The sequence below is a fragment of the Nuphar pumila genome, chromosome 1 (assembly GCF_984573655.1).
Source record: "Nuphar pumila chromosome 1, dmNupPumi1.hap1.1, whole genome shotgun sequence".
NCBI classification, from domain to species: domain Eukaryota; kingdom Viridiplantae; phylum Streptophyta; class Magnoliopsida; order Nymphaeales; family Nymphaeaceae; genus Nuphar; species Nuphar pumila.
The window spans coordinates 174,481,871-174,506,022 of record NC_143249.1 but is presented as its reverse complement, the minus strand read 5'-3'; the positions used below and the strand labels follow the sequence as shown (position 1 = coordinate 174,506,022).

Genomic DNA, 24,152 nt, shown 5'->3' with positions numbered 1-24,152 from the left:
CTCGTTCTGAATCTTATCTTTTAGTGTCTTTCCACACATCCATCGAAGCATACACATCTCAGTTACACTCATTTTTTGAAAATGATGTCTCTTGACAGCCCAACATTCTGTACCATATAGTAAAGCGGGTTTAATTGTCGTCCTATAAAACTTCTCCTTCAACCGCAATGGCATTCTACGATCGCACAACACTCCAGTTGCACTTTTCCATTTCATCCACCCAACCTTAATCCTATGATTTACATCTCCATCAATTTCTCCATTCTTTTGAATGATAGATCCCAAATATTTGAAACAGTCATCCACCGCTATTTCTTGTTCACCAAGCTTCACTACACTCTCATCACTACTTCGTTGCTTACTAAATCGACATTCCATATATTCTGTCTTACTCTTACTCAACGTAAAACCTCTTGCTTCCAAAGTCTGTCTCCATAATTCTAACTTAGCATTAACCCCAACTCTAGACTCATCAATTAAAACAATATCATCAGCAAACAACATACACCCCTCCACAAGTGAGGACATTGGTTACTACTCCTTCGTACATATCTTTAATTATACTAATGTACTTGAGAGAGATACCTTTCTTTATCATTGTCCACCAGAGAACGATATTCCATCGACAGTTAAAATATAAGAGGTTTTTAAATTAGTGCATAATTTGGATAAACCACTCTCAAGCGGTGTCATATGAAAAGAAGCCCTCGAATCAAGGATCCAAAAAGACATACCTGGAGGTGAGGAAAAGGCAATGGTGGCACCCGATGTAGATGGAGATTTGAGTAGAATTTGAAGTGCCTTCGATAATTGAGCTAGCGAGAAAAAATCATTTCCTTTGATTGGTTCTTCCTTCCTTGGTGTGGTTTTTTCGACGGAAATAACTTTGTTCTTTGGGGTTTCATATAACTTAGGACAATTAGGCCTTATATGTCCTGGTTCATGGCAATGATGACAAATGGCTTTCCTATAGCCTTCATTATAGCCATTTTGCCTCTTAAAGTGTGGAGGCTTATAAGTTTTAATATGATTGTCGCGCTTGGACACGACTAATACTTCATCTCCTCCCTTTATCATGCTAAGACAAGTTTTCTCTTGGCATATTTCGGCAATGGCTTTTTCTAAGGGAAGAGGCTTAGATCCATGAAGGAGGGAAGATCTAACTTGTTCATATTCGGGCCTAAGCCCATGTAAAAATTGGAAAAAGTATTCTTTTTTCATTTGCTCTCTTCTAAGTTCAACATCATCACTAGCAACTCATTTGGGTTCAAGAAGAGATAATTCATTCCACAAGAGATTAAAGGTGCTAAAATAATCGCAGACTCTCATGTTCCCTTACTTAATGGTACGAATTTTTTCTTCGCAAGGTCTTTCTTAGTATACATATCTTTCATAAAAAACCATGCCTCGTTTGCTTTGCGGAATTTGGCTATGTTGGCACATATCTTGAGCTTCACGTTCATAAATTATGTAAGGATTTTTGCATGTTTACTTTCCCAATCCTCTATCTTGGATTGGTGATCTTCAATGGCTTTGGTGCGAGCATTTTCCTCTAGAGCCTTTTCTTGTCCTCCTTCCATTTTGGTAAGTTTGAGTTGTGGTTCTGAAATGGAGTTCATCACAGAGTTACCAGTCGAGGAAGCGGGAACGGGAAACGATACGGGAAGCGGGAGCGAGAAGCGAGGCACTTTCAAAAATTTAGGAAGCGGGGAAGCGTGGGACCACTTAGAAGAAAATTCTGAACCGTCTCAGAAGCGACCTAGGAAGTGACCTAGGAAGCGAACCAGAAGTGAGGGGGAAGCAAAAAAAATGAAAAAATGGGGAAGCGTGGGGGAAGCGCGCTTCCCATATATGGGAAAGGGAAACACGCTTCCCATAAAAGGGAACCGCGCTTTCCAAAAAAGGGGGACACTTCCCCTCACGCTTCGGAAGAGCGACGTTTCGATCTTCCAAAGCGCGCTTCGGGGAAGCGCGCTTCCCCTTTTGCCTAGGCGCTTCCGGTAACTCTGGTTCATCATGTATCCCCAAAGCTTTTTGCTCTTGAGGTTGTTCTCCATGGCGGATGCCCACCTCATATAGTTGGTGTCATTTAACTTTAAGGAAAGATCAATCTTATGCTTATTCTTCATAGAGACTTAGAGAGAGGATGAGCCAAAAAGTATGGAAGAGATTCTCGAAGCACAAACTATCAATAGATAGCTTTAACAAAATCAAGAGCACCACCTTGTTCTGATACCATGTAATGAAGTATGTGAAAATATAACCTAAGAATGCAAAAAGCATTAACCAAGTCCAACAATGGACATGCACGATGACATAAGAAAAACACAAATAATAAGTTCATGATAGGACAATACAAAAGCCTTAAAAAAGCAACACAATAAGTAAAAAATAGAAATCTTTATTGAAGAGACCTTGAGAAGCATAAGAAATACAAGGGGAGAGGTCCCCTATTTATACAAAAAATATGAGAGAGTGAGAGACCATTGGGGGCTCCCACATAGAGTTGTTGGGAGCCCCCAACGGTCATAACCGTTGGGGGTCCCGATAACTCTATGGTGGGACCCCCAATGTGATTCAAAAAGAAAGGAAAAAAGAAATAAAAAAAAGTTACATTTAATTAAAAAAAAGATCTAACCTAGTAAAATAGTTGTTTCTAGAAACAACTATGTGAAAAGACTAAAATACCCCTATCGGGTATTCTAGATAAGACATATATATACATATATTTTAACAGGCACAACACAAGATAGCACAAAAGAACACAAAAAAATAAGATATTTTATTGATATAAAGCTTTAAAGAGCCATGCATACAAGAGGGGAGAAGGTCCCTTGTTTTGACAACAAAGGAGAGCTCAATAGAGCTGTTGGGGAGAATCCCAAGTCCTATAATGTGAACAGTTTAGTCCATGGTCAAAAAGTCAAAAAAGTGAAAATAGTAAAAGTAAAAAATAAAAAGAGAAGTCCCTAATGGACTGTCCTAAGTACATATGAAAAAGACAAAAATACCCCTTAGGGTTATGTTAATATACAACTATATATTTATATATCAATATATATTATATATATGTATAAAAAAAAAATATATATATATATATATATATATATATATATATATATATATATATAATAGCATACAGGAATACATAAATGCATACATTTTAATAATTACATGATATTTGATTGGAGAAATTTCGTGGCCTCCAAAGTCTGTCATATATAACCTACCTGTTCCAAGTCCTTTTAACTGACCAACATAAAATTGGAGACCAACTTTTTTATGTTAAATGTCATATATTTTTGTGCTATTATATAATTTGAGTCTTTACGTTGTACATCATCCTTCTTAAAAAATGTCCAGTTTAGATGTTGAATTTGGCATCTAAACTGCCTACATTGCTGCATCGATGTCTCCTTTCTGCATGTGCATGGGCCTAAGAGTTCTAGTACTTTCTTTAGGTGGCAAAGTGCTGCTTTGTTCCAGCTTTATTTGGGCATGCCACTGGTGATGATTTTATTCAACCTCATCATTCAGATCGGATATATGATTCTTATGCTGTAAGTTTGTAGTTACTTTTCTTCTCTTGCTTATGCTTTGGCATCATTAGTGGCTCCTTGTTTATGTGTTCATGGAATGTAGTTTTCTTTTCAATTTTTTCTATTTCCACCTTATGACCTTAAAATAATATTTGTATCATGTCTTGTAGTACAGTTTAAGACTGTCTATTACAATGGATTCAGCGTACCTAATGTAAAAGTAGGCCGTATATATATATATATATATATATATATATATATATATATATAGAGAGAGAGAGAGAGAGAGAGAGAGAGAGAGAAAGAGAGAGAGAGAGAGAGAGGATGGAAAATTCTTTGTGCTGAACCTAGTAACTCTTTTAGAGAAGTCCTATCAGATCTTATAGATCTATCACACAAAAGAAATGGCTTAAAATTATTCTATGAGAAAGGGGCTTAATATGATTTATAGTTCTATATGGAATTTCATGACCCTGATTTTTAAAATTTGTTAATGTCTTTTATGGGCTTGCAGGGGGACAAAAATATTATCAAATTTGATGGAGATCACAATTCACCGCGCCCTCAATTTTACTTTGATTCAATAACCATTTTCTTTCATAATGTATTGCAACCTCAAGCCGATGCATCTGATGGAATTTCTTTTCCATTAACACATGACTATTACGTTGACATGGTACTAAGAAATTCTCATGTACACTTATTGCTCTTTATGATGCTATTAATGTCAATATTTTCAAATCTTTTTGTGTGATTGTAAATGGTTATTTCTTTCTGTAGAATAGCTGGGATAGCATGAATGGACTTGGATTTCAAGATTATGGTTCTCACATGCCTCCTTTTCCGACAGGTATGGCCTTTGTTATGGTGAACTCTCTGCTTTTCCAATTTATTTCAAGCAGATTTTGAATGTTTATGTTACCTCAGCTATATATATCTTCTAACTATGTTTCTCAAAAAATATATCTTCTATGGTACAGGTGATGGCATCGATCAATTGCATCTTAGAAGACCTATGAGTAGGACAGAGGTATTAACCTATAACCATGTAAAAATTGGATTTTGGTCAATTAGTGGTATAGTTTGTTTTTTCAAGGGTCCTAGCAGGTGTATCTTGGTTTACTTGCCTTTATATTCTGATTAGTCATCCAAAAGTAAACTATCCTGTTCAAGGATGTGAAGGTAAAAGGATGCTTGCTTTTGATGATTTATCATAATTCATCATTGATTGTGCTACCGGTCATAATTTGTACTATCTCTCTAGTTTTTTTCTTGTTTTTTTTTTCAGAAAACATCATTGTAGTCATCTGATATGAATTTGGATCCATATCTGATTGATGTAGTTGTTAATGTAAACATAGGTGTTTCTGTACATTCGTATCCTAAGGGCATTTTGGTTTTTTCTCGTGTACAAAATTAATGTATTTTTACCTTTTTCTGTTTTTCCTTTTTATTTTTTATTGTTGTAATTATTCCCAGCCTCAGGGGCTTATTGGGAATATCTCCAAAGGAGTCGTTGGACTCTACCCAACGGCTACATATCTAGTCGTTGGGTAGGTTCCAACGGCTCCTTTGAGCCTCTTCTTTGTTTATAAATATGGGGCTAATCCCCATCCATTATGTGAGTTCTAAAAGGGATTGTTCCCCAATAATATTCAATATTCTTTATGTGTGTTCTCAGCGCATAAGTGGCTTCCTCGCGTTTTCATGTGTTGACCCATAAAAGGTCATATTCTCAAGCATTATCGTGCCCATAAGTGGCACATCAAGGCTTATACCTCAGTTCGTGACATAGTATCAGAGCAAGATCAATTCCTTGGTGATATTCAACATCTTCTCAAGCTTATTTGAAGTTGCGTGAAGAGTGGGCCTTATCTTGGGAAGCATGCCTACCTTCTTTCTTGAAGATTTGTCTTCTCGTGAATGCGTAGAGACGTGCTTCAAAAGGAGTTGAAAGTTGACTCAAGTGTTTATTTCTCTTACTCTCTCTTCTCTCTTGCTTTATATTCTTTGGTTTCATGGCCGACAAATATGTAGTAATGGTAGTCAATCAAATTTGATGGAAAAAATTATAATTTATGGACTACCGCCATTAAAAGAATTCTTATTGGTAAAGCATTACGGGAGTATGTTGATGGTTCCGCAATTGAACCACAACTCACTCTCACAAAATCCATTAAAGAAAATGATGAAACCATTAAGCAGAAGTTTTCAAAGGAGAAGAAAAGGAAAAAGCTCTTATAAGATATAAAAAAGCCTTGAAAGAATGAGAAATTGCCCATGCCAAGGTACTTTCCCTATTTATGAGAAGTGTGAACGAACATACATGTGAGACTATTTTGGAGTTTGAGAGATTCAATGAAGCATGACTTTTTATTAAACAAACTTATACTCAATGCGATATTGCATTTGGATGGGAGCTTCAAGACAAGATACACAATTGTAAACAATGTGACAAGAGTGTTAGAGAGTACTTTGGCTCTTTGAAGAAGTTATGGGATCAAATGGCTAAGTTAAAGCCCGTTTGAGAAACTCCCAACGATCAACTTAGAAAGAAGCAAATGAATAATGAACACTTTTTTTTAATTTATAAGAGAATTAAGACCCGAGTTTGAAAAAATGAGAAGTAATATCATTCATATTAGACAAGAAGAACTTCCTTTTATTCAAGAGATTTTAGCTCAAGTTTGCATAGAAGAGACTAGAATAAGGTCTCAAAATGAAACAAGAGAAGCTAAGGACAATGTGTTGGACTTTTCAAAACTGGGAGCCAACACCCATACATACAAACCCCCACACTTTTATAAGAACAATAACTATGGAAAGAATCGTCTGTATGAGGGTAAAGGAGATAAAAGGAGAAGAGGAGATATTTTTTGTCATAATTGTGGAGAACCGAGTCATATTAAACCATTTTGCCTAGAATTCAAGAACAAAGATGAAAAAAAGGTTGTTTCGGTTGGTACTTTACAAGTTGATCAAGTCTCTTCAAGCAAGTCAATTTCAAACATCTCTCTCTTAATTCTTGGAGGCATTGCAACATCTTCTCAAAGGACAATCCGTGACTGATGTCATCGTCTTCTCCTCTCTTCTAGGTATGACTTTTTGGCTTTTAGACTCGGGTGCTTCATTTTATATGACATATAATGAATATGTACTCTCCAATTATAGTAATTCTACTAGTAAAATAAATGTTTTCACTGCCGATGAAACCTCTCTTAATATTAGTGGAATTGAAAATTTTGAAAAATGTCCTAGTTTTAGTATTCCTCAAATGAGATTTGTTCCAAAACTAAATCTAAACTTGCTTTTTGTTTCTTAAATCACTGATTATGGATATAGAGTTTCCTTCACCAATACTTAATACAGGATCTCTATTCCGGAAAGCAATTTAGGAAAGGGCATAGAGAAGAAAACTTATACTATATGGATCAGTTGAAAATCCCTCTCAAGACTTTTTTGCCTTAATATTAAAAAATGGATAAAGTTTTATGGTATCAAAGACTATGACACCCTAGTATGTGTAAATTATCCAATATTCCTCATCTGAGAATCTTTTGTAATGAACAAATCGCATGTACCGATTGCATTTTTGCAAAAATAACATCAATTTCATACCAAGAGAGGCCTTTCTCTGCTTCTAAACATCTTGAATTAGTTCACTCTGATGTTTGGGGCCCTGCTCAATTTGCCTTCAAGGGAAGATATACCTATTATGTTATCTTTGTGGATGATAACTCTTGCTATACTTTGATATATTTTCTCAAACATAAATATGAAGTATTTGAGAATTTTAAAAATTTTCATAAGTTAGTGACAAACCTTTTGAAAACCAATATATCTATTTTTCGTTCTGATCAGTAATGACTTTCAACAATATTTAAGAGAAAATAAAATATTTCATCAAAGGTCATGTGCTAATACACCACAACAAAATGGTTTGGCCAAAAGAAAGCATCAACACATAATAAAAACCACTAGAACTCTTCTCATATCTAAGAATGTTCACAAATATTTTTGTGCTGAAGTAGTATTTTTGTGCTGAAGTAGCTCTTATTGCCGTATTGTAAGAACCTGAAAAAAATATATATATAAGTTTGGATCCGGACCCGACCCGGACCCAAATGGAGGCACCGCCTTCCGTGTTTTTGAAGACAGCGAGGCAGGGGTTTCAAAGAGAACCCCCGCCCCCCTTCTTCCTCTCTCGTTCTCTCTCCCCTCTGCTTCGTCTCTCTCTCATTGCCGCCTGCGATTGGAGACGCCGGTGATCGAAGCCGACAGGCGGCCTCCGAGCTCCGGCGATCGTGCCAACGACCTTCACCCGCGATAACCCTCGCCGGCAATGCTTCTCTACTCGACAACCCCCAGACTCGCTGCCGGCCACCTCCTTCCTTCTCTCTGCTGCGAAGGCGCCGGCAGCTCACCGCCACCGCCTTCCGCTCCGGCGACCCCAGGTACGCACCCACCTCCCCTCTTCTTTTCTTTTCCTTTCACCGCCTCTTCTTCTTCTCCGTGAGGGGTCGACCGACAGGGGCAGAGCCCCCTGCCGTCGCCTCTCATCGGCAGGGGGTTACCCCCTGCCTTTCTCGGGATCGGCCGACAGTGGGGTTGAGCCCCCTGTCGTCGGCAGGGGGACTTCCCCCTTGCTTCTCTCTTTCTCGGGATTATCCGACAGGGGGGCTGAGCCCCCTGTCGTCGGCAGGGGGGCTTCCCCCCTGCTTCTCTCATTAGGATCGACCGACAGGGGGGCTGAGCCCCTATCGTCGCCTGTTGTCGGCAGGGGGACTTCCCCCCTGCTTCTCTCTTTGGGATCAACCGACAGGGGGGCTGAGCCCCCTGTCGTCGGCAGGGGGACTCCCCCCTTGCCTCTCTCTCTGGGTCTACCAGGAGGGTGGTGCCGAGCACCCCTCCTCGCCTGTCTCCCTCTCTTTTTCTCGATTGGGTGGGCAGGGGTCAAGCCCCTGCCACCTCCCTGCACCCTCGTTGTTCAGGGGAGGGGCCAAGCCCCCTCCCTACTCCCTCTTTTCGGGCGTCAGGCAGGGGCCAATCCCCTGCCTCTTTGCGTATTCGGTAGGCAGGGGCGAAGCCTCCTGCCTCCCCCTTTGTGGTAACAGATAGGGGCTTGGTCCCCTGTCTCTTTACTCTTCTGGCAGGCAGGGCGACGCCTCGGCCTCCCTCGTTGCCTTCTTCAGGTAGGGGTGCAGCCCCCTGCCTCCTCGTAGTTTGCTGTCAGCAGGGGCTCGCAGCCCCTGCCCTTATTTCTTGCGCTATAGCAAGTGCGCAAGGGTGCGATGCCCTTGCCACTGCTTCCTTCGCGTTAGGTCAGTGGCAGTGCCCCCGACCTTCTGTTTTTGGCATTAGCTTGCTAAGATTGTCGTTTTTACAGCTCGTGCAACGGACCCTGCTCCGCGACCCGAGCCGTTCATCGCTTATACTCGCAAACGCCAACAAGCTTGCAACTCCTAAAGATAGGGGAAGATTGCACAGAAGACTTGGACAATTGAATTAAGTTTAATTAACTAAAAATGGTTCATTAAATATATATATATATATATATATATTTATACGAGTACGCATTTAACTCAAGAACGTGGTTTCACGATCCTTGTCCTTTACTTTGTCATTGCGCATCGCGAAAAGGTTATGCGTTGCACTCCTGCTTAGTCTTTACCTTGCCGTCGCGCATTGCGCAAGTGTTTTGCGTTGCACTCTTGCTTACAGTCTTTACTTGCCGTCACGCGTTGTGCCGAGGTTTCGCGTTGCACTCCTGCTTACAACTTTTACTTGCCGTCGCGCATCGCGTCGAGGTTTCGCGTTGAACTCCTGCTTACCGCCTTTACCTCTCCGTTGCGCTTTGCGCCTAGGCTCTTACTTTTGCATATGTGTCGGTATTGCCTTGCTATTGCAGATGACGTGCAGGTTCTTGCTCTTTGCGTATGCCTTAAAGGCATCCTCGTGGAGGATGCAAGGGGCATTCACCACTCTCTCTCTTGCGACGAGAGTTGAGGTGGGAGCTAGCGTTACATCCTCATCTAAGGAGAGAGATACCTCGCAAGGATCCTGACTCTTCGAGTACGCAGTCCTACAGACGAGTTGGGGTTCGAGCGAACTTCTTAGCAGGGGTTCTGTTGAGAAACCTGTATCCCGTCTATCAAGGCCGGTATTGAGTCATGCGAGACATGTAGATACTCCGATAGCGGATGAGATTCTAGAAAATCGCATGCATAATGTTGGCACAAGGTACTGCTGTTTCAAAAGATAAAGTAAAGTTGATAAACATTACATCTTTGTGAAACACTCCTGTTGGGGCTTCTATTGAGAAGCTATACCCCCTTCATCCTAGAGTACTTGTAGTCGTGCACGACATGTCTAGTACTGCGATGATCGGATGAGACGGTCGTGCGATCTCGAATAGTGCTAAATGCACAATGCTGTAATCACATAAATGGCCTCACATTCGCCTTCACAGGCAAGATGCTCGAGTGGTTTAAAGACCACAACATAGGATGGGTCGTTAGTTAAGCAACCCCTAACACACCCATTCGCTTCTGGTTGTTCTGTGAAGGGAGAGGACAAAGCGGTACAAAACTCCAATGGACAGATTGTTAACAACCACCCCACGGGCAATGATCCGGCCTCCCCAGTCATTGGAGTTAAGGGGAAAGGGGCTACAATAGTTAGCTCAACACTTCTGCAGAAGTTGGATGCATTTGTGACATTGCTTTTCAGCCTCTAGGGAATCCTCTCTCGGCTAAAGCCGTCCCCTTTGGAGCGGATTGAACTAGCTATTCGGGTTATTGAAAATACATAGAATAACAGACGCTCGAACTAGTCTCAGTTGTTTCTACATTTTGCCTGCGCGTATCCGCATGCCAGTAATATCGAAACATAAAGTCTGTTCACACTGGTCGATTGCTTGCATGCTCGGTAGTTCAGTATGCTACTTGTTGAGCTGTACCCGCCTGTCGAGGCGTTACTCTAGTTTGTTAAACTGCTTACGCAGTTCTTTGCTAAGTAACATCTAGCTTCCCATATTAGTTAAATGCTTATAATAATAACATTATGCCAGTTGCTATATATTAGCATGTGACTTGCTTTATCCCTTGGTCGAACTGTTTGGTGCTTATTGTAACGTAGCACTTGTTGGCTTGCATCTCTTATGATTGATGTGATTGCATACAACTCGTAATCTACGAACTGGTAGCAACTAGGATTGATGTGGCCGCTTGTCTTATAAGCTGCTTACATATTGTGATATAACTGTTGCCGTATGATTGCTTATAAATGGCTTGTGATGCAATGGTTTATGCCTTATGATTAATTTAATTACTTGCTGATGGACTGAGCCATTTGATGATAATTATATGTATTACGAGTATTGTTATGAGTGTTTGTCTTATTCAGTTGTTTTGTTTGGCTGTTGGATAGAGTTAGTTACTCTTTGCTTATAGAATCAGCTAGATTGCCATATCTACATGTTCTCATGTGTTTTATTTTACTATGTGAAGTGATATGATGATATTGTTGATATACATGCTTGTGCCCAGATTGTGGCTATTGACTCCATGAGCGGTCAATTATTCGGAGTAGTCGATTGTATAGATGCATGTATCACTGAGTAGGGTGTCTGTTGAGGATCGGATCTTCAAAGGATTATCTACGAGGGCGTGTATGATCAAAACCAGGTAATCGGCTAGAGTGATAGATTCTCTGTGAGGATGTACACTGTCCACGAGCGGGTAGCCGCAAAGACGGTCAACTTCTGTGAGAAAGTGTATGGTCCAAGACCAGGTATACCATCTAGGGCGAAATTCCTTGTGAGGTTATACATTTTCCAGACCAGGTGATCCGGCGTTGATCTTGTTGATGGTAATAGTGGCTATCAACCCTGAGAGCGGCCATTTGTGTTGATGTGTGTATCACAATGATTTTCATTGGATATGACATTTGTTGGGGACCAACTTCCAAAGGGTTTCGCTGTGAGGGTATATATGATCAAGATCGAGTAATCCGGCTAGAGCGGTAGAATCTCTGTAAGGATGTACACTGTCCACGAACAGGTAGCCGCAAAGACGATGAACTTCTGTGAGGAAATGTATGGTCCAAGACCAGGTATACCCTCTAGGGCAGTAATTCCCTGTCAGGTCGTATATCTTCCGGATCGAGCGATCTGATGTGAATCTTGTGTTTTTGCTTACCATAAAAAGTTATGGTGAGCTATGATGATCTTCTGAGATTGTTTGAGATAGCCAGTTATAAATCTATAGTTTGGCTTTCTGTTTTAGCATGATTACATGCAAGACTCAGATGTGAGAATCAGATCGTTAGCGATTTTAGATAGTGATTATGACTTGGACCTTCTATGGAAGGGTGGGTTTTTCTGAGAAGTATGACGCCTTAGGTGAGTCATAACAGGTGACAGTTTGTCGCGTAAGGCCTTGAGAGAGAGGAATATATAAAGGTTGTTCAGGACAAAGCATTTGTTAGAAGTAGTGAGAGCGATAAACAATGTCCTGGATTAGATGTAGAAACCTCGTTCTAGGAACGAGGATAAGCTAGTTGCGTGGTGGTTCACAGCTTACGATCAATTGAATTGTATGTTGCGTTTTGACAGTTGCGCTGCTTACTTACTTTGAACCGCTTACGCGTTTGCACTACTTACTCGTTTGCACTATTTATGCGTTTGCACTGCTTTCTCGCTTGCAGTACTTACCCGTTTGCACTGCTTACTTTGTTGTACTGCTTACCTATTTAACTGCATATCTGCTTTAAACTGCTCAGCATACTGAATTAAATGTACTTAATTCAGTTTCCTATAGTCTCTCTTGTGCACCTACTAGTTTTTCGCGAAACTAATTCATTCTATGGGTACAGGTGATGATTAGGTACACTACGGGCGATGGCGCGATTGCAAGATGACTTTAAGATTTCTTCTTCCTGCTCTTAGCTCGCGTCCTGGACACTTTGGGTTTGTAATGGATTTTCTTTGGGATATCCGAATTTTGTGAGTTTTGGTTCTTTTAGCTAACGTGCCCAAAGTTGTCAGCTTGCCTTCTAAATTAAGGAAGAATAGTCTTCCGTTGATTTCATAAATAAACTCTGAAGGAAAGAGATTTTTCTTAGTCTTTTGCCTGTTTTCTGAAAGGTTCGCAAGTTTGAAATTTTGGGGCGTTACACGTATACCTTATAAATAGGTTGCCCTCTTCAAAAATTCAAAATCTTTTACCATATGAAAAAATTTATGATGTCTCTCTTGATTATCTTGGAGTAAGGGTCTTTGGGTGTAGATGCTTTGTATTCACTCACAAGAATGAGAAATTGTCTCCTAAAGCGATTTCATGTATATCTTTAGGATACAGAGAAAGCCAAAAAGAGTTTAGGTTTTATGATACTAAAAATAATAATTTATATGTTTCTAGGAATGTCACATTTTTAGAATAAGAAAATGGTTTTGACACTATTTTACCCAAAGATTTAAGTGAGTACAAGTTTTTAGAAATGCTCATTGAAAACAATGCCCACTAAAATGAAGACATTAATGAGATAAATTGCAACGAATCTCAATCTAATTAACCCTAAGATCATCCAAATGTCCTTCAATATCAACAAAGAAAAGACAATGAACAACTAAGTGCTTTGGAAAAATATTCAAACACAGAAGAACAAGAAAACACAAGAATTAGACACTCAGAGCAACCACGTAGAGTTCCAAATAGATTTGTGCCATATGAATCTTTTGAACCTCATTATAGAGTGCTTAGCAAAAATTTACTCATATTTTGAACCTTCTACATACAATCAAGCAAAGGACTATTCTGAATGGCAAAATGCCATGAATGAAGAAATTTAAGCCTTAGAGAAATCCCAAACTTGAGAATTATCTGATATACCAATAAAAAGGAAATCAATAGGATGCTGGTGGGTATTTAAAGTAAAAACTAAAAGTGATGGATCTCTAGAGAGACATAAAGCTAGGTTAGTCGCCAAAGGATGTGCTCAAGAATATGGTATTGACTATGATGAAACATTTGCTCATATAGCACGAATGACTACTGTTAGAATTCTCATAGCCATAGCTTTTGTTAAGAAGTGGTCAATTTATCAAATGGATGTTAAAAATATATTTTTAAATAGTGATTTAAAAGAAGAAGTGTATATGGATCCACTCTCTAGATATAATGTTCCTAAGTAAAAAGTTTTGCGTCTTAAAAAAGCTTTGTATGGTCTTAAGCAAGCTCTAAGAGCTTGACATAATTGTTTTAGTTCTGATATGTTTAAACTTGGATATACTTCTTATTATATTGACACTGCTTTGTTTGTTAAGAATTTTGCTGCAAGTACTGTTATTTTGTTACTTTATGTTGATGATATGATCATTACTGAAGTAGATAAACATAGAATAAATCAAGTTAAATTTATTTTTAGGCAAAGTTTTGAAATGACTGACCTTGATTTTTTCAGATTATTCTTAGGGATTGAGGTTTCATATTCTCCTAAAGGGTATCTGTTGTCTTCATCCAAATTTGCATAAAAAATTATTGACAGATTTGGAATAACTGACGACAAAAAAGCGGATACTTCTGAAGTGATAAATCTAAAGATGAAAGTTGATGATGGAGAACCTCTGGATGATCCTATTCCATATCGACAGATGATTGGGGCATTGACATACTTAACTATTACCAAACCAGACATAACTCATGCAATTCACACCACCAATCAATTTTAGCATTCTCCTACTAGTGTGTAGAGGAGTGTTGTGATGTGTATTATTAGATATTTGAAAAATTTTGCTTCTAAAGGATTATTTTTATCTTCGTCTTCTCCTCTTAATTTAATTTTCTCTGGTTGAAGAGGAGACCCTAATGACAGACACTAAACTACCGGTTTCTGAAGGACCCTTATTGGAAATATCTCCAAAGGAGTCGTTGAACTCTACCTAGCGGCTACATTTCTAGCCATTGGGTAGGTCTCATCAGCTCCTTTGAGCCTCTTCTTTGTATATAAGTATGGGGCTAAACCCCATCCATTATGTGAGTTCTAAAAGGGATTGTTTCCCAATAATGTTCAATATTCTTTACGTGTTCTCAGCCCATATGTGGCTTCTGTGAGAATCTGCTCAGGAACCTGTAGAGGAAGGAGAAATGGGGATAGAGGAAGAAAAAGAGGTTTGCGGCTGTCATGATTTCTGTGTATCAGAAATCGTGACCTAAAGTGCATATTAATATGTTTGAGTGTACATTGGGTCTGGGTCTGGTATAATATCTAGACCCGAAGTAAAATAAAAGTATACAAAGGTTATACACAGAAGACTGTACATAGATGGACTCGGGTCTGGTATGAGATCCAGACCCAACACACTTTTTCACCCCCTCTCAAGTTGATCATGGTTCTGAACCATGAACAACTTGCCTTTAAGCATCCAGAAGCGATCCTTTGTCAAGCCCTTAGTAAAAATGTTTGCAACTTGTCTTTTAGTGTTAACAAATTCTGGCTCAATTTCTTTTTCGTCCACCTTTTGTCTCACAAAATGTTGGTCGATCTCAATGTGCTTAGCGCGACTGTGGTGTACGGGATTGAATGACATATTGAGAGTACTTTGATTGTCAGACAACAAGGTAGACGTGGAGATCGCTTCTCCTACTTCAGTTAGTAAATGCCTGACCCATGTGACTTTAGCAGTAGCAGCAACCATGGATCTATACTCAGCTTCAATGCTTGATCTAGCAACAGCCTTTTGTTTTCTACTACTCCAAGAGACTAGGCTTCTTCCAATAAAAACACAATATCCTGACGTAGACCTTCGCTCATCAGGATCTCTTGCCCAGTCTGCATCGCAATATACAGTAAGTTCACACACATTCTTGTCAGACGACTGTGGAGAATATATCAAGCCGTCTCCAATGGTCCCTTTCAGATATCTGAGTATCCTCTTAACTACCTCCATATGTCCAGTACGTGGTGCATGCATAAATTGAGACACTTGATTGACTGAATAAACAATATCAGGTCGAGTAAATGTGAGATATTGCAACATTCTTATTAGACTGCGGTACCTGGTGGGATCCTCATATAGGTCTCCATCATGCGTACTTAGTTTTTGGTGGAACACACTAGGAGTTGCTAAAGGTTTGCAATCTTTCATACCTGCCTTGCTGAGAACATCTATCGTGTACTTGTGCTGAGTGAGAGTTAAGCCATAAGCCTGGCTATCGACTTCTATGCCGAGAAAATAGCGCAAGACTCCGAGATCTTTCATTTTGAACCTCTGTCTTAATAAGTCTTTTACTTCTTTGATGTTATCCTCAGAGTTTTCTGTGATAACTATATCATCAACATAAATTAACAATAGAGTGATCACATTCTGACTTCTAAAAATAAATAATGAGTGATCCAGTAGGGAGTGCAAGAAACCATGCTTCTGAATCTCAAGGGAGAAGCTGTCAAACCAAGAGCGAGATGCTTGTTTTAGGCCATAGATAACTCTTTTTAGCCTGCACACATGTGTCTTACAGTTTTGCTCTTGGTATCCAGGGGGTTGTTCCATGTAGACTTCCTCCTTCAAATTTCCATGCAAAAACGCATTCTTAACATCAAGCTGACTCAGCTTCCATCCATGTTCAACGGCCAGGGAAAGAATAATTTAAATCGTTCCCATTCTCACTACAGGACTGAATGTCTCATCATAGTCTTGTCCTGCTTCTTCTGTAAAACCCGCGTTTAAAAAAAAAACAAAAAATCGGTAGGGTTTTAAAACCCGACACAGAGGGAGGAAAACAAAGCCTCTCCCTTGTGTGCCGCACCTCACTCGTGCCGCTCCACCCCCCCCCCCCCCCCCTCGATAGCAGGATAAGGGAAACCCTTTTAGGGTTTCCCCAAAGATCGCCCCGAGCTCTTTAAGAGCATCCCGGGATGGGAGGGGAAGCACACCTCCCTTCTCTTCTCCTCCTCCTCCTCTCCTCCCGACGCTGCTGCCTCTCTCCAATCGCCGCCACCGACGACCTCGCAAGTGAGCCGCCAGCCACCTCGCCTTCCCTCCTTCCTCTGTGGCCATCAGCGACCGCCGCCGCCAGCGACCTCTCCTCTCCGCCTCTCCCATCTCTCGTTTCTTCGACGACCTCGAGTCCCCTCAACTCCCCTGCTTTGACATCCTCGTCGACACCTCCTCTTCGGCAGCCCCAGGTAAGCCGATCTCTCTCCTTGCTCACTCCCTTCCCCTTCCTTTTCAGACCAGCCGGTAGGGGCGATGCCTTGTCGCCGTCCTCTTTCCGGTCGGTAGGCAGGGGTGACACCCCTATCACCCCCTCCTGCCTTTTTGCCTGCCCTCGTGTTGCTCAGGCAGGGGAAGAGCCCTGTCTCCCCGTATTGTCATCAGACAGGGGCCTTGCCCTTGCTGATTTGTTGGCCCAGCAGGGGCAGATGGCCCCTGCCATTTTCTTTTTCTCAAGCCTGACAAGGGCCTTTGGCCCCTGCCCCCCTCCTCTTTTAAAGACCAGCAAGGGCCGATGGCCCCTGCCCTTTTTCTCCATGAACGACAGGGGCCATTGGCCCCTGCCTCCTCTTTTGAAAGCCGCAGGGGGCCTTTGCCCCTGCACTCCCCTCTCTCTGCTCATTTTTTTGGCAGGGGCCATCGGCCCCTGCCATTCCTCTTTTTAGTAGGGGCCTATGGCCCTTGCCCTTCCTTTAAAGCCAGCAAGAGCCTTCGGCTCCTGCCTCTCTTTTCGGAAACCCAGCAAGGGCCGATGGCCCCTGCCCCTTTCTTAGTCGTCTGGCAGGGGCCGATGGCCCCTGCCCCTCTTTAAATATCCGGCAGGGGTTGATGGCCCCTGCACCTGTTTCCTTTGCTGGCATGGGTCATTGGACCCTACCCCGCTCTGTTTCGAGTCGGCAGGAACCGTTGATCCCTGCCTTGTTTTGCAGAGAAGCCGAAACCCCAGTCCTTTATTGCCGTTTTCCCTATTCATTTAAATGCATACTAATAACGTACCTTTGCAGCTTACGCAACAGGCCCCGTTCGTGCTCCGTGGCCCGACCCTCGTATTATCCTCACGCATAGGCGTACGCAACTACACAACATTCTGAGGTAGGGTAAAGTCGCACAAAGGGCAATAAATGAACCTATTTAAGTTGAAATAATTAAGATGCCCATGCTAGACATGCTTAGAGTATATGGCTTCTGAAATGCGTATTTTCTTGTTTTGCATGCTCATGGGCTGAGGTTCAATTTCATTCTTCGATTATTATTTTGTGTAGTTGTTTATGAATTTGAGGTGTGGTTTCGTATTTCTTGAAATACATACGCCCTTGTTTGCTTGCACATTTCCTTTGAGTGAGGTACGACTTCGTGTCTCGTGTATTACTTATGACCTTAGGTGTTTGCCTATCTAAGTGGTCAAGGTATGGTTTTGGTACCTCGTGTGTTACTTATGTGTTTTTCGTGCGATGTGCGGCATCGCAAGCCGAGAGTTGTTTGTCGTCATGTTATAACCTGCATATGTTGACACTTATGGTAAATATGTACCTACATAAATGTAGTATTGTGCCGATCCTGTTTTCACTTGTTTTCAAAACACTAGAAGTTGTACTTGTGCATTGCAGTTCTTTAAAAGAGGGTTTCCTCCTGCGAACCCAGTGCTTTTCAAATGGCACAACTTTTGCAAAGTTAAGTTTTAATCATCGCAGGATTTCGAAGTTGCATTTGAGTCCTCCCAAGTCCACACACTTGGGAGAAATATTTTATAACCCCGATTCGAGTTGCGACCCAATTCGAATAACCCCGATCAGGGGCATGAGCATATGAATGAGTGAGGTTCTATTGAAGGACCCATTCTTTATTTATCAATCTAGTGTCACATGTCGATACTAAGATAAATTTTGGATGCGAGTTTGATAGTGTTGTGCCTTGCGTGAATGACTTAATGTGGCATTATGGCTTTTAAGGATGAATCGTGACAAATGAACACTCCTTTATTCTTTGAATCGTTATGAAGTTGTGTGTTGGGTGTTCCTTTTGAGAAGTCCACACACCTCTCTGGTTCAGTATAGCGTACTTTTAGACATGCACAACATGTTAAGTACTTTGTTGATCGGACGAGAGATCCGAGATGACCTTGCATCATGAAATATGAAAAATGTTGTTGAATTGAATTCAAGACTTATCTTGCCAGGATGTGTTGTATTAATTCTTTTGCAGATAAGATCTGTTGGGGTTTCTTTTGTGGAACCATTTCCCTTTCATCGTAATCGTACTTTTGACAAGTACAATCATACTTTTTGACAAGTATGTCTTCTTACGTTGCGATGATTGGATAAGTAGGTTGTGGCAACCTCGATGAGTGCAAATAACAAAATGTTGTGATCACCTAAATAAGTGATGTTTTCGCCTTCATCGGCAAGATACTCGAGTTGGTCGAAAGACCAGAGTATGTAGAATGGGTCTTCAGTTAACTACCCCTGATGTACTCATTTGAATTGCTGACTCCTGTCAGGAGAGAGGACAGGAAGGTACAAAACTTCGATGGACAAGCCAGTAATGGCAGTTACGAGCAAAAGACTCGGCTTCCACAGTCATCGGAGTTAGGGGAAAGGGACTACCATAATTATCCTAGGTGGTAGCTCTCCATGTTCGGGATGCATCCATTGTTTATGCTGCTTTGGGGATTTCTCTCTTGGTCACCGACCGTCCCCTTAGGTGCGGACTCAGTCAGTTATCCGGGTTATCATAAAATACATAGCATAATAAACCCCCGGATCAGTCTAGGCTGTTTCTAGAGTCGTGTCTTGTGCGTACCCGCTTGGCCAGTTAATATCGAAACATAAGTTAAATCTGATCGCAATGTGTTCAGTTATGCACGTATGAAAGTTATAGGGTACAACAGGTTCAATACTTATGGAATTGTGTGTGTGGTTGATGAAACATTGTATTTTGCTAGTTAACTTTCTTGTGCAGTGCTTTGCTTGTAATAGTTAGCCTACTTGTGCCAGTAAAATGCTTGTAATAATTTTAACATTGTGTTCATGATAGTTGCTTTGTGAATCTGTTGAAATTAAATTGCTATATAATTGCCTGTCTACTTGACATATTAAATTATTTTGCTTAATTATGTTCAATATTGTCATGTCTGTGCACCTACCAGTTTTTAGCGAAACTGACCCATTTTATGGGCAGGTAATGGATAGGTAATACAGTCTGCGATGGCACGATGGCGTGATGAGGTCAAGATAGAGCTCTTTCCCTGACGTTTCACTCCTGAGGACATGTTGGTAAATTTGGTATAAAGTGTGTTTCAAAATTTCTCTTTTATTAAACCGTGAGTTAATAAAACTGTTTTGGTAAGCTTCTTCTTGGTTTCAACAAGCGAATTCTCAATTATTGAAACTTCATTTCTAAACCATTTGATTTCAATGGTTGTGCGGGATTTGACAAAGGAAAGTTTACGCTGTAATGCGCTTAAGGTCCATTGACTTGTGGTTTTTAAAAATATCATTTTCCGCTGAAGTATTATTTAAACTCTGATTATTATATGATTTCAAAGCTTTCTAAACTATTCTAAAAGTTACAAGTCCTGGATTTTTGGGGCGTTACATCTTGAGTGAACCGTTTCGCAACCAGTCTCGCCTTGTATCGTTCAATTGTTCCGTCTGGTTTATACTTTATTTTGTAGACCCATTTACATCCAACAACATTTTTGTCAAGTGGTCTGGAGACAATTTCCCAGGTACCGCATTCATGTAATGCTTGCATTTCTTCATTCATGGCTTCTACCCATTTAGTAGAAGTAGCTGCCTGATAATACATGATAGGTTCATCTTTCTTATTCAGAGCAATTAAGAAGAGCTAAAAGTCCAAGGAGAAGTTGTTATAACTGACCCACCTATCAATGGGATGTCGCATGCGATTGGATTTTCTGGCCTCAAGAATATGAGAGGAGGTAGGTGCAGCTACTGAGATGTGATTTGAAAGATCTGGCATTGTCGTTCTCTGTCTAGTATAGCAAATGCCCTTGTATCTGCCCGGTACAGGTGGTATTTCTTCCGCATTCTGTAATCCCGATGTGCCAATATTCTCAGTTTTTTCTTCTTCCTGTTGCCCACAATCTAGAGAGCAAACTTAATTGGAACTAGCAAAAAGTTCTGAATTCAGCCAAGGATAATAAAATTCGGTGGTGGTACAGGGCATATCCGATGTGCCAACTTTGTGATCAAAATTGTGTTCATAAAAGATGACATTTCTTGAGATTCTGATACGTCTGTTGACAGGGTCATAACACCTATGTCCTTTGTAGTCGTCGGCATATCCCACAAATCTGCACTTCTGAGCCTTGTCCTGAAACTTGTTTCTTAGAGACCGATCAATATGCACATAACAAACACATCCAAAGGCACACAAATCATGATAACTAGGACGAGCTCCAAAAAGGCAGTAATAGGGAGATTTATTTTCTAGAACAGCCATAGGCAATCTATTGATCACATGCACGGCAGAATGAAAAGCTTTTGTCCACAGATTAATGGGAAGGTTGCTATCATGGAGCATGCTCATGGCACTTTCAACGATATGCCTGTGTTTCGCTCAGCAATCCCATTTTGTTGAGGGGTGTGAGGGCAGTACACTCTTCTTCCTATCTCATTATTTTGAAGAAAAGAAATAGTCACTAGATGAAAACTCTCTACCTCCATCACATTGGAAGAATTGGATGGACTCAGAGAATTGATTTCTTACTAAGGAAAGAAAGTTTTAAAACAAAAGGAAAACTTCCGATTTACTTTTTATGAAGTATATCCAGGTGTATGGAGAATAGCTATCAACAAAGATTAGGTAGCATCTGCTCCCAGATCCAGAGACAACTAGGGCAGGTCCTCATACATCAGAACATATTACCTCAAAAGGCTTCAAAGCTCTCTTATTAGAATGGAAAGGCAATACACGACTTTTGCATAAAAAACAACTGGAACACTTTTGGCTTTTCTCATCCACATTGAGACTTTCTTTTGGAATGAGATTATTAGAAACAAGTTTCTCAATAAAATAACTCCCACAATGTCCTAATCGACTATGCCATAAGGAAGGCTTATTACATTCAGAAATACTAAAAACATTTGCTAAAGAAAAAGAACACGACTCTAATGGAGACTTCAAATCCGGATGAATAGGGCAGACGGGATGACATGGAGCTTCTTCAAAAACGTACATATTGACTCGTCTCTTTCCTTCAACGAATGTTTCCCTTGTGCGAAGGTCCTTGACCTGCACAGAGAAGGGAGTGAATTCGACTGAAGCATAATTGTCATCAACAAGCTTAGAAACAAAGACAATATTTTTCTTGATATTTGGAGCATGAAGGACATCAGTAAGTTCAAGAGTAGAATGTGACATGGGAATGACAAATTTTCCAACATGAGAAACAAAATGGGAGGATCCATCTCCAATGACAATTTTACTCTTGCCGAAATAAGGGATAGGTTTAGAAAATTTACCTGCATTACCAATCACGTGAGTTGCTGCCCTTGAGTCAACGAACCATGTGCCTTGATCATTCTGCTTTAATTTCAATTCTGACAGGTCTGATATTAACAAATCTCTAATCTCTCCATTGTCTCTGATATTAGTGGACTTTCTTTTTGGTTCTGTCTGTGGAGCCTTTCGTTTATTTTCGGGATTGTGCCAACAATTTGCCTTGATATGTCCCCTTTTGTTACAAAGAAAGCAAGTGGGGATGAACATTTGTCCGTGAGGGATATTTGGAGTGGGAAGCAATCCACGACCTTCGTGTCCATTTCGCCCTTGTCCTCCTCGTCCTCCTCCTTGACCATTAGTCACTCTTGTGACAAGAACTTCTTGGGAATTTGAATGAGCATGTTTTTCTTCAGAAAATCCCTTCAAGGTCATTTCATATTGTATCAATTTAGCTCGCAACTCATCAAAAGTAGGAAGAGTAGGCAGGCACAATAGTGAAGTGACAATCATATTATAGTCGTGTCCCAATCCACTCATAGTTTGTTGCACCATGTCATTGTCACTCACGGCACATCCTATAACTGCAAGTTGGTCTGTAATAGTCTTCATCTTGTTGAGATATTCCATGATGATCATGGAATCCTTTTTGAGCATCTGAAATTCCCTCTTGAGAAAAACCATTCTCGCCTATGAAACTTATGAATATATCTGAACCAATTTCTCTCAAAGTTGCAGAGCTGTACAATTGTCGGGAATTGCAACAAATACCTCATGAGACATGGTAGAAGTGATGTATGCAACCACTGACTGATCTTTCCTTTTCCAGTTGAGGTACTCTACATTTTTGACATACACAATTGAGCTCGCCCTTTTATCATCTTTCTCTTCTCTCGTAACGAATTCTAGCGGAACTGAAGTTGTTCCATCCAGGTGACCTAAGAGACCTTGGCTCCTTATAAAAGGAATGATTTGTCTCTTCCAAATCAAGAAGTTTGAGGTGTTTAACTTTTCGGAAACGAGTTGATTGAGAAAGCTTGAAGAAAGACTCGATTGAGAAGAATAAGAATCCATGGAATTTTTTTTGGCTGAGTAACCCTTAAGACTGACAATCGGAGGCTGTCAGATTTAAGGGGAAATCAGACCTAAGATTTCCCTTGCACTTTTAAGATTGAAATCGACGTAATAGAAGTAAAAAAAAATCAGAGTACTAATCTAAAATACTTTTCAGCTGTGACAACTAGAGAACTAGAAGAGGAGACACTTGAAAAAAAAAAACGCTGTCACACAGCAAAGAGCACTTAGTATCTCAGATCTGACGCAACTTTACTGTCAGATCTGAATACGCACAGTAGGTAGTAAAAGGGGTTGGGCAGAAAAGAAAAAAAAACTGGTGCGCAAGATCTGGAAATACCACATGAAACAAAAGGTTGGGAAGAATCTAAAGAAACTTGAAATCAAAGGTTTGAGGTGTTGGTGCAAAAGGATTCACGTGAAACAAGAGGTCGGGAAGAATCGAGGTTTCACGTGAATGGTGAATCGATTTCAGCGATTCACGTGAAACAGAATTTCTTTTCCCTTTTTTTGAGATGCACAGGATGTCCGTGAATGATGATTCACGTGAATGCCAGACTCACGTGGGTATAAAATCACCAGAGAGGAAGTAGAAAGAAGATGGAGAAACGGGAGGTAGAGAGAAATAAAAGAAACTGAGAAAGAGAAGAACGACAGGAGAAAGTGGAGACCTCAAACCTCTTATCGGTCGATCGCACCTTTCGGAAGCTTCTTCAACCCTAGACGGATCTTTGCTCTCATACCATGTGAGAATCTGCTCAGGAACCTGTAGAGGAAAGAGAAAGGGGATAGAGGAAGAAAAAGAGGTATGCGGCTGTCACGATTTCTGTGTATCAGAAATCGTGACCTAAAGTGCATATTAATATGTTTGAGTGTACATTGGGTCTGGGTCTGGTATAATATCCAGACCCGAAGTAAAATAAAGGTATACAAAGGTTATACACAGAAGACTGTACATAGATGGACTCAGGTCTGGTATGAGATCCAGACCCAACACACTTTTTCAGCTTCCTCTTGTGTTTTCATGTGTTGACCCATAAGAGGTCATATTCTCAAGCATTCTCGTGCCCATAAGTGGCACATCA

At 40.6% G+C, this 24,152-nt stretch overlaps 1 protein-coding gene across 4 annotated transcripts in view; it reads left to right on the top strand.

Moving 5' to 3' along the window:
* The window catches only part of LOC149851326 (uncharacterized), a 99,621-nt gene that overhangs the window by 60,547 nt on the left and 14,922 nt on the right, over positions 1-24,152 (top strand). For 3 of the 4 annotated variants that reach the window (XM_090000155.1, XM_090000132.1, XM_090000146.1), the window contains 4 exons: positions 3,462-3,560; positions 4,054-4,215; positions 4,320-4,389; positions 4,520-4,569. In XM_090000155.1, the coding sequence (XP_089856281.1) occupies positions 3,462-3,560; positions 4,054-4,215; positions 4,320-4,389; positions 4,520-4,569 (381 nt within the window). The remainder of the gene's footprint in view (positions 1-3,461; positions 3,561-4,053; positions 4,216-4,319; positions 4,390-4,519; positions 4,570-24,152) is intronic. The other variant, XM_090000139.1, reaches the window with a different exon arrangement.